At 39.8% G+C, this 11,348-nt stretch overlaps 1 protein-coding gene and 1 pseudogene across 2 annotated transcripts; one reads left to right on the top strand and one right to left on the bottom strand.

The window, feature by feature from the left end:
* Nucleotides 1–2,120: 2,120 nt before the first annotated feature.
* LOC308650374 (olfactory receptor 2G3-like) lies at nucleotides 2,121–3,033 on the top strand (annotated as a pseudogene). Its single transcript has one exon. The product of its transcript is annotated as an olfactory receptor 2G3-like (transcript).
* A 4,667-nt stretch (nucleotides 3,034–7,700) lies between these two features.
* LOC308649830 (rho GTPase-activating protein 17-like) lies at nucleotides 7,701–10,963 on the bottom strand. The gene is given in 5 exon segments (XM_081295677.1): nucleotides 7,701–8,620; nucleotides 8,623–9,089; nucleotides 9,092–9,409; nucleotides 9,412–10,623; nucleotides 10,626–10,963. Coding segments are annotated over 5 exon segments (2,526 nt in total). The 5' UTR covers nucleotides 10,894–10,963; the 3' UTR covers nucleotides 7,701–8,359.
* Nucleotides 10,964–11,348: the final 385 nt, after the last annotated feature.

Raw genomic sequence — 11,348 nt, 5'->3', positions numbered from 1 at the left:
TATATCTTAAAAAGGAACCAAACTAAAATTTTATCTCTAAAGTTGCTTCTAAACATCCTATCAAATTATGTGATTTTAAAATACTAGAAAATTGGTAATGCCTGGATTTATGCTTATGAATAAACACATATTTAAGAGGACATTACATTCTGAAAGAGTTCAAATTTAAGATGATTCTAAAGTTTTTAAATATATGTACATTGTGTTATTTTCTTAAGGCAATAGGAAAAACTTATGCTTCTATTAGAGCTAAGCATTTGTTTAAACTATTGAATCAGTTACTTTAGTAACTAAAACTAAAAACATACCAGTCTGAGACAAATTATCATTTTGTGTTAAGCAGCATTAGGAATATGCAGAATGCGGGACTCTATATAGCATATTATTCAGGCTTGCTGAGTAGAATACTTTACTAGCTATGCATATCTAAGCATTTAGGTCCATAATTTAAAGCATTAAGAAATTATTTCCCCACATTCCAGACACAATTTTACTGAATAAAACAAAAAACTGATCCTTAATTATTCCTAAAAGTAAATGATTCAAGAAGATGCTACCATGAGAGCAGAAAATTTGGGAGCACAAAGAATAACATCATAAAAAATTGTAAGTGAAGAGGCATGGAGGATTGTACTATGATCCAATAATCTCCTTTTATTTATTAAGCAGAGCAATTTAAAGTGAGTTGAACAAGATATGATTTGCCTTCTCATGATTGTTTTAAAAATGCCAGCACCTTGTCTTTAAATGAATTGGTTATAGTTTCCCCTTATTTTTATAAAAATATCTCATGGTTATCTGTCTCAACAAATGAGTGCACATCTGAGATTTTGTACCTCTGTTTTTTCATATGTATATATGACCTATGTTTTCATCATTTTTAAGAGGCAAAAGATTTTATGTAAGCACTCCTAAGTATGTTATCAAAGAAAATGTAGCCATATTTAGTTTATTTCTATATTTACACCTGAGTCTAACCCCATATCACTCGGATCACTTAATTAAATGTAAAAATCATCATCATCATTCACCTTGTCTGTGAGACAAAAAAAGACACAAAATGCATTCCAGTTATTTTCCTAATCATATTCTTCACTGTTATCCACTATTTTTGTATTGCAATTTCTATTACTATGAACAATGATTACTAACAATCCATTCAATGATAGCTTAAAATTAGTTTCAGCATTCACCTGTTACTCCTCTCCCACTTAAATAGCCACTGTTATGGTTTGGATATAAAGAGTTTTCCAAAAGCTCCTGTGTTAATGCAGGAACATTTAGAGGTGAGATTATTAGATTATTAGAAATGTAGCCTAATCTATTTTATGAATGAATCACTGAAAGGTCCAGTGTACTGGGTGGTAACTCTAAGTACAAGGGGTATGGCTGAAGGTGGGTGATGTGCTCTTTAAGATTATATCTTGTCCCCCTGGCTCCTCTCTCTCTCTCTCTCTCTCTCTCTCTCTCTCTATATATATATATATATATATATATATATATATATATATATATATCTATATATATATCTATATCTATATATAGATATATATATAGATATATCTATATATATATCTATATATATATATATATATAGATAGATAGATATATATATCCCAGACACCATGAAGTAGCAAGTTTCCTCCACCATGTCCTTCTTCCATGATGTTCCACATCAACTCAAGCCTAGAACCATGGAGTTGGCTGACTGTGGACTGAATTTCTGAAACCGTAAGCTCAAAATATTAACTTTTCCTCCTCTAACCTGTAATTATCAGGTTTGAGTGGTATGTCAGCCAGATTTTTGTCACTGCAACCACATGGAAGCTTTTCTTAAGTAGATTGTCTGTAATAATAACTTTTGACAATTAGGGGGAAGAGACAGTCCGTGCAAAAAAAGAGAAGGTGTCAAATAGTTAATGTGACCAAAAAATGACACAAAAATGCCTTTGCATTAAAAGACATTCCTAAATGTCTTTTAATAATTATATCTTTTCTTCTTTGTGTAATTTCACTGGTTAAGAATCTTACCTAACATTTTATCTCAAATGTTGTAGGTAAATAGCAATAATGATACTTCTCTGGATTGAACTTCTATTTTTTTCTTTTACTTTTGAAAGATGGAAGAAAACAATGAAACCTCTGAAGGAGGTTTTATTTGCTTGGATTTTCAGACCAACCCCAGTTGGAAATCATCCTTTTTGTGGTAGTTTTGATATCCTATCTTCTGGCCCTTGTAGGCAACACAACCATCATCCTGGTCTCCAGCCTGGATTCCAAACTCCACACACCTATGTACTTTTTCCTCACTAATCTCTCCTTTCTTGACCTTGCCTTCACTACCAGCATCATGCCCGACCTGTTGTGGAACCTGAGGAGACCAGCCAAGACCACCACATCCATGTGTCCCTCTCCTTAGGTTCCACAGAGTGCATTCTCCTTACTATCATGGTGTTTGGCCGCTATGTGGCTGTCTGCAGACCTCTCAACTACACGACTGTCATACACCCATCATTCTGAAAGGCCCTGGCAGGAATAGCCTGGCTACGTGGAGTGAGAAACACTCTGATCCAAAGCACAATCATCCTGTGGCTTCCTCTATGTGGGCACCATCGCCTCCACCACTTCTTGTGTGAAGTGCCTGCCATGATCAAGTTGGCATGTGTTGACATCCATGCAAACCTAGTCCAGCTTTTTGTTTCTACATTAGTTCTCCTCCTCCTTCCCATGGCATTGATATCTGTCTCCTATGGATTTATCGTGCATGCTGTGATAAAAATTAAGTCATCCCAAGCTTGGCACAAGGCTTTAGGGACCTGTAGCTCTCAACTACTAGTGTTGTCCCTTTATTTTGGGACCAGCTCAGTCATATACATCAAACCACAGAGATCCTTTGGCCACAGCCAGGGCATGTTCCTCACACTCTTTTATACTGTTGTGACTCCCACCCTCAACCCCCTCATATACACCTTGAGGAACAAGGATGTGAAAGGAGCCCTGAGGAGACTGCTGAGGAGAGAGCAACATTTCTAATGGACGTTTTGTGCTGAAAATTTATTGAAGAGACATAATATTAAATTACCATTCCCCAATGTGCAGTGCATGTGTGGCTGCATTTACTAAATACTTTGTGGCCTACATTGTCTCTAAAAAGAACATTTAGATTCAATTTCTGTAGCACATGAAAACTCACATATGTGTCACAAATATTTTCACAAACTCTCTCATTAAGTATATTTAAAAGGTTGAAGTATATAGAAAGAGTGGAAAACTTTCCCCACACATAAATACATATTTGCTTGCAAACATGATTATGGAATTAAAATAATATTTAACTTTAAAAAGTTGAAAAGTATATATTAGTTGAAGAAATTATTGTAGTATTTCCTTTTAAGAAGAATTCTCTTATAATGTTGTTGCAAACATTTTGTATATAATTGTCTCAGTTCTTTCAAGGAAAAAAAATAACAAAACCAAACTTCAAAAAGTGGGGATTTTTTTGGCATAAAGGACCAGATCTATGAATCTCCTTAAACTGCTACTGAGAATGCATTATTATTTAACAAGTAATAATTAAAATAATTGTTATAAATAATTACTAAATAACTTAATGAAATACTAAATATTAATGTAATGTAGTTTCGGCTTGATTTGGACTCTTCTTGGCAAAAGCTTGCATTCAATTCTATTTAACAGTCGCTTGCTTTCCCCAGTGTCTTTGTGGTTGTTGAACATGTGGACTGGGGAGCCACACTGCCTTGGTTTAAAGCTTTGTTTTACACTCTTGCCATTCATGATTCTCCATGCCCTTTACTTATTTTCTCAATTCAATCAGTTCTTACATACCCAGTATGGATTAAATAAATTAACTCATGCAAAATGTCTGAAAGTCATTCATGGCACTGGAAATTGCTGAGTGAGTCTTAACAATTTTAAAAAATACTCTTCAAAAACATAATTGTGTTCAGCTATCTCCATAGTCTTCACAAACAACTTCTATCATTCTCAACATGTGCTTCATTAGTTGTGTTTCTTGTTTTGTATTTTATATTGCATTGTATTTAATTTGTTATTTACTAGAAACACTAAAGCCAGTCAAAATCTTTCTTTATACTTTTTTTGTATCAGCACCGATTTGCACGTCAGTACCAATTTGGACTTTGGAATCTGTGCTCTAAAAAATACTGTTGAAATTTTGAGTCACAGTGCTTGGGTTCAAAGCCCAGTCCTATGAAGCTAATTAACTAGGATAGTGTTTAAGTACATACCTATACTATGCCAATTCACAGTTTCCTCCACTGTACAAGAATGGTAACGATAGTTCCTAATTTACTTGATTTCTCTTACCCTTGCAGACATAGGAAACTCTTCTCCAAACTATCTCTAGTGTTTTCTTAACCCATTTCATCCATCACATTCACATTGGCACTGCCCAAGATAAGATCGTTTATCCTGCCCCTAACAAAGATTGAAAATATATAGCTCTGGGCAGGAATGGGTTTTAGTGCATCTTTGGTTTAGAGGGAAAACTATAATTTAATGATTGTGAATGTCCTCAGATGTGCAGTGTATTTTCTGCCTTACAGCCTTTCATACCTGGTCCATGGACTCCTTGTGGGTCTACTTCTAGCTTCCGATGCACTTAAAATGTTGGTACCTGTGACTGTATTTTTAAATTTGAAAACTATTATCTTGATGACTTATTTTTTTCAATGAACACTTTGATTGTTCTAGAAAAATTAAACTCTATTTATGGCTATGATATTCTAATATTAAATGCCTCTTAAATCATTACAGAATAAATTCTAAAGTAGCATAATATCTCAGGTTTTCCACCATATTGATTGAATTTGTCTTTTATCTCCTCGTTATGCTCTCATTTATCCTATTATTTAAGCAGCGATTTCTGAACATTTTATTTTTATTAACCTTAGCACTTTATACCATGACAACTTCTCAAAGCCAAAATGAAATCTCACCTATTCCACAAAGATGTCCTCATTCAGTAATAACTTTTTCTCCTCTGAATTGCCATGCCATGTAGTATTAATTCATAAATGTATGAGAAAAAGAGAATTATTCTATTTAAACTCAAATTTAAATACTTTGTTATAGTTAGCGGGAAAGAATATAATCAGAAATTATAGGGGATATGCTTAGAAGAATGAAATGAACCAAATTGCTTAGGGATTTGTATATTATGTGAAGGAGGCTGGACATTACTATGAGTTCTAGAAGAATATCTTGTTTTGTATAAGGTCTTGGGCACCAGAGTCATACCAACCTAGTTCTAACTCCTGAAGTGAGTTCCCTAATTTCCAAATCTATAGAGTTGGAGCAACATTGCCAATTTCATGATCCCAGTATGAGGAGTAAGTGAGGACAACACCCATAACAGGCCTGACAAGTGTGTGGCATGTAGCAAAGCTCAACACTCATTTGTCTATTACTGGTGATTTTCCTCAAGGAGTACTATTAAATCAGAAGAAACATTATTCTTTTATGTCTACTGCCCATACCAGGGGCATGGCTCTTTCCATGCTCCTGGAGAGAAGCTTTAGAATGACACCTGATTTTTCTGGTCATTTTCAGATGGTGAGGTGACTTTTCCAGTAAAGTATCCCCATTCCAACAATTGAAATATTTGTCACCTGTTTTCAGGCCACAAATATAAGATAGAAAGTAAAGAGAAAAGAGTTTATAACTGAGAAAATTGATAAGGCAAAAAGTACAATTTTGAAAGAATTTAGTAAAATTGGTAAATTTCAGGTAAGATGATTCAAGGAAAAAAAGAAAGAAAGCCCAAGGAATCATTATCAGTAGTAAAAGTAATATAGCCACTATTATTATAAATTCTAAATAGAATAAAAATAATAAGTGAGCACTGTGAACCACTGAGCAGGGACATATTTTCAGACACTTTGGGACTCATTTGGAGCAGGAAGAGATTTTAGCCTGGCAGGCATTGAGTGTGGGGTGTTTGACAGAAACCCAGGAGCATATACAAATCAGCAAGAAAGAGGGAGAGGGAGAGGTAGATGTAGATGTAGAGGTAGAGGTAGAGAGAGGGGGAGAGAGGGGGGTGGAATCTGAATGAATTAAAGAAAGACATTAGAGTTAATAAAAGGAGTGTAAACCAGCATGGGGACAGGTGTGCATACAGTAGGAAGACTTTCCAAGTAAGAAGTATGCTATGCCAGAAAACAGCAGGGTATTTCCTAGGGATAGGAATTCAGCTCAAGGGAGGTTACAAAACTTTGAAGTAATTGCAGCATAGGTAAATTAGTCAAACTATTCCCTTATGGTTTGAGATTACAAGAACTTATTGATTAATTAATAAATAATTACTGTGATGATGCTATGAACATATAGCTTTTTTCTTTCATCATTGGATATACAATCATCTGGCAAGAATGTCTGTGGATGGAGTGATAGTGGTCACCTGTCTTCTTTTCCACATGAATGATTAATTATTACAGTAGCATCTAATAAATAATACCATTCTTATTGATCTGAAATGCCAAATTCATCTAAAAGAACCTACCTTTGTCTACTGCCCATATTGCCCATGTTTCATTCTATTCATAGTTTACAAAAAATTTTAATTATTTTTGTGAACCTTGAATTTTATCAAATACTTGATTTTGGATTTAATGATATGATTATTTAAGTGTTCCTTTGATTCTCTTATTTTGATGAAATATACTTACTCATATTTTGGTTCTGGAATAAATTCAATTTGGGCAATAAGTAGAATTGATTTTACAATTGCTTTCACAAAATTTCCCTTGCTTTTTCCCAAATTTATACTTCCCTAGAACAAGTATTTGAATGTTTCTTTTTATTTTCCAAACATCTTACATAAAGATTTTTTAGAAATCAATTTGGAAAAAAACCTCGATACTTGAAGAATTATAATACATAAGATCTCCCAATGATTTATAAAAGAAACAATGTGGTCAAATTTACTAGTTATCAGGGGAGTACAAAGTTTAAATTGTAATGAGATATCCACTACATGCTAACAGATGGCTAAAATTAATTAAAAAAAAAAAAACACAGAACATTGAGTGTGAGTACAGATGTGGAGCACTTGGGATTCTCACACCTCCTGTGGTGTGTAGGTGTTTACACCAATTTTTAGAGTTAATGGTATTTACTAAATCTGAATATATGTGTACTTATTTTATGGCTAAGCATTCTTCAAAAGCAATACTTACATTTTTATTTTCCAAAATATATATGCAAAAATATTCATAGCAGCATTGCTCATAAATGGTAACCCTAGATAAACTTAAATGCCTATCAATACTATTATGGATAAATATGGTATGGCATATTCACACAAATAAATACAATGCTGCTATAAAATTTGTGATTTACTGTACAAGCACCATAATGATTAAATCTCAGAAAGACAATGTTGAGTGAATGAAGGAAGAGACAAAAAAGTGATATATTATTGTGTTTGCATACAGTTCTAAAATTACAATAATGGTTATATGAGGACAAGTAAAAGTATTATATGAAGATGAATTGAGGGCTGTTCTAGAGTGTCCCTGTGTTTTTATTTCTCAATCAAGATGTGTTCACAGTATAAAACTTGAGCAACTGGCGTCTTTATGAACAGTTTACTTTTCTATATGAATAACTCATTTTAAGAATGAATAGGCTTTTTTTTAACCACAGAATATATTTAATCCAAATTAAACATGAAACTAGAATAATATTCGGTCCGTATCAAGGAGCAATTACATTGTTAAAAAAAAAAAAAAAAGACAGTACATTTCTCTACATTCTGGCAATCTGACAAGGCACAAGTCACGTCCAGTTTGATGAGGTGACAGATCCAGCAGTCACCATCGATGCAGATGGTTCTGAGGGGACTGGGAAGACACAGACCAGACTTAATACAAAACGGTTCTGCAACAAGTCTGCAGGAGGGGCTCCCTCCTGGTACATGAGGGTGAGCGCCCCAGTAGCAAGCAGCACTGACCTGCATGGCTGAGGGTTTTATTAAATAGATGGCGCGTTGCTTCTGTTCGCTCTGAGCTGCTGTGGGTGCCGCCTGCGTTCACAGCAGTGGCCAAAGCTTCCTATGCACTGCTGGTCCTCTCCAGGTTCTTCTTTGCTTTTTACTTTTTGCCATGGTTGCCCTCCCAGGTAAAGAAAGCCAACTTCTTCAAGACCCAGGTCATGCAGCTTTGAAGTGTGGGCCTCCATGCTCTCCTTGGGCTGTGCAAAAGGCCAGGTCCTGCGTGGGAGGACCTTTCTCCTCCACTGAAAGCTATTCACTGTCTGGTCTGCCCAGCCTGGTTCCAGCCCACAGGGTGGGAGGGACGGCTGGGAGCGGCTTTCTTCACAAGGCGGTACTTTCCGTGTCATTGTCTATATCCAGCAGAATGTGGCCGGGCAGGTCTTTGTTTGCGGAGTCTGAGTGCATTTCAGAAAAGATGCTGCGAAGCGGTTCTGAAGCCCTAGAATTGGTGTCTGTCACTATTTTGGAAGCTGTTGGTGCTGCGCTGCTGAGGCTGCTGTCCCCAGCAGAGTGGGCGCCAGGAGGATGGGGGGGCGGGGGCATGCTGGGTCGGTTTCTCGTCTTTGGTACTGGCCTGGGTCTCTTGGCAGGGTTCCAGCATGTGTCTGTGCAGCCTCAGGGTTACTCACCACCTGGGTCTGAGCAGCTGGCAGGTTGGAGTTCTGCTTTCCTAGGGGTGGAGTACTTGGGGGTGTTGGCGTCTGAGGAGGGGTGTGGGGTGGCTGCTCGAGTCCGTGCTCACTGGGCAGTGTCATGGAGGTGGGTGGGCCCTGGCCGCTCGGTTTGCTGTGCCCCTGCGGCGTGGCCTGGGTGGGCGGCTGTGGCGGCGGGTGGCTGGGTGCTTGTATTGGAGACAGGCTGCTGGAGTACCTCCGGGGTGCAGAGATCTGGGAGGTGGCCCAGGGCTGGCCTGGGGCTGGGCCTGTGTGCTGTGGGGGAGGAGACGGACTTTGAGCGGATGGCTTTGGTGACAGGCTGGGTGGAAGCTGAGGCGCTCCTGGAGCACTTGGGCCCCCGTGATGGCCAGGAGGCGGGTTTCCCGGTTTCGGGGCGCTGGAGCAGGTTTTTTAACTGCCCCGTGCAGCGTGTGAGGGCTGGGACCAGCAGCGTTGTGAGCTGGGCCGACAGAGAGCTGATGGGAGCTGGCACCTGCCTGGGCCTGGCTTTGGCCACTGGTCATTTGACTGCTATTTCTCCCTGGTGCAGGGACAGCTGCAGATACAGAATCCTTGGGTTTTGGAGGACTGCTGTCACCCGGGCTTAGCCCCTGCTCCAGTATGCTCACAGGGGAGGGGACTGTCCCACCCCCTGAGCTGCTTTCAGCCCTAGAGCTCTGGGAAGGGGGCTCTGGGCCTGCTGGAGCCGAGGCGCGCCGTCCATGGGCGGGAGCGGTCGCTGGAAAGCGGGGGATATGTGCTTTCTATTTAGAGTGCCACCCCTCCGGTGGGCCTGGAAGTCCATAAGCTTCACACCAAAGCTCTCCTTCTTCACCAAGTCCTCTTCCATCACCGCCATGCTGGCCGGCCGCTTCCTCTCCAGAGTGCCCGAGTCAGAGTCGTTTCCAGTGTGGGATGAGTGATTGGAATTTGGGGTTGCGAGAGGCACGAACGCTTCTGATACATTAAACTCCACCTCTTCAGGGAAGAACCAGTCTGCGTGCTGGATGATGGGCTCAATCACTGCAACCACATGGACGGATGTGGCCGCTGCCATTTCAGCCAGTGTTCCTTCATTTTTGGCCCATAACAAATTAGGGCCTAACACGATTGCAATGTTGCTAGGAGTCATTTTATTAATGTCACTAGTCTGAGCAAGCTTCGCAAGGAACTTGATTAAATACCGAAAATTAACAAAATTCTGTGGTGGCAACTTCTGACATGTTCTCCATAAATCTTGAAGTTTTTTGTCCTGATCCTGCACACTTGCCACTTGTGTGCACTCCTCATACAGATTAAAAGTCATCAGAGGTTCAGGCAATTCCCGTAGGTAGGACTTCAAAGCACCTGGTACAGCATGGGGGTCTGAGTAGAACTCGTCCAGGTGAGAAGTAGAACAATCCAAAGCGGCTTTCAGCTTCTTTAACTTGGAGGCTCCAGCCCCAATTCGGAAAAGGCCCTCTTCCTTCATGCCCGTCTCCAGAAGCAGCATGATACAGGCTTCGATGGGAAGCGCGATCTCACGCCCACTCCGCTTCAGGTGCTCTTCCAAAGGCGTCCCAAAGGCTGTTTTTTCTGCCCACTTATCTTGATGGGCTCGCATTTCGGGAAGGGCCTTTTCTAAGACTGCTAATGCTTTTCTATGGTAATCTGCTTGGGCTTCTAATAACGTAACAAAGAATTTGCCGAACTCCCCTTCCTTGGCCATGAAGTTGTACATGTCTGCTGCAAGTTGATCCTTGCACTGTTCTACTTTATTTCCAGCTTCATCCATCTCTTCCTTTAAGGTATCTATTTTTGATGGGAGCCCCTGAAAGTTGGTTCCTGAAGATTTGTGAGCTTGGTTCCACCTGGCTCGGACAGAGTCCCAGTCCAACACCAATTTAGCCAGCTGCTTCCTCTGTTTCTGGATGTTGGGAATCTCCACCCCAGGAGAGAGTCTTCCAGCTGAGTAGATGCTTCTTGCATATTCTGAGCGAGAGCTGTCAGAGGGAGTTTTTTGTGTCTTCTCTCGGCATCGGTGCCATGCTGGCCCTGGAAGCATGCCATGAGCCGCTTATGGGAATGGTGACACATTGACCGCACAGTGTCCAAGCGCCGCTCGATCTGTAACAGATCTTCACTGAGGACTTCTGTTTTCTCGGCTCTGCCCACGGTCTGGTTGGCCAGCTGCTTCATGCGGTTGAACTGCTTCTTCATGGCGGCGGCGGCCCGCGGGGCTCGGGCCGGGCAGGGCTGGAGACGGCCTGGGGGCTCCTACATCGCTTCCCGGCCCCAAGAATGAATAGGCTTTTAACAAAAATCCAGATCCTATTGAAGATTATCAATATTTTTCAGTCCTGGGACTTGATGCACAGAAAATTGATCAAGTGAGCTGAACAGTTGTTGTTTCCTTCAGATTCTGTATGTGCTTGAAGTTTGTCTAAGTTTCTGCTACTCTTTTGGAACTGAGTGCAGGTCTTAGCTAAATGTTGGTGGCCATCCATCATTACATTACTGCAATTGTTTTCTCAGACTTGATCCACTCTGTCATTAATATCATCTGCCTAGAACCTGAATGTGCATGAATTTTTCTTGTACTCTAAAATATTTAAAGAAGGATAATACCCCTAGACAAAATAAAGCTCACCTCCTCTATTGAGCCTTGAAGCAAA

Source organism: Spermophilus citellus (assembly GCF_964194105.1).
Source record: "Spermophilus citellus genome assembly, chromosome: 5".
In the NCBI taxonomy this organism is placed as follows: Eukaryota; Metazoa; Chordata; class Mammalia; order Rodentia; family Sciuridae; genus Spermophilus; species Spermophilus citellus.
Note: the sequence above shows the minus strand (reverse complement) of the source record. Positions and strands in the feature narration are given on the sequence as shown.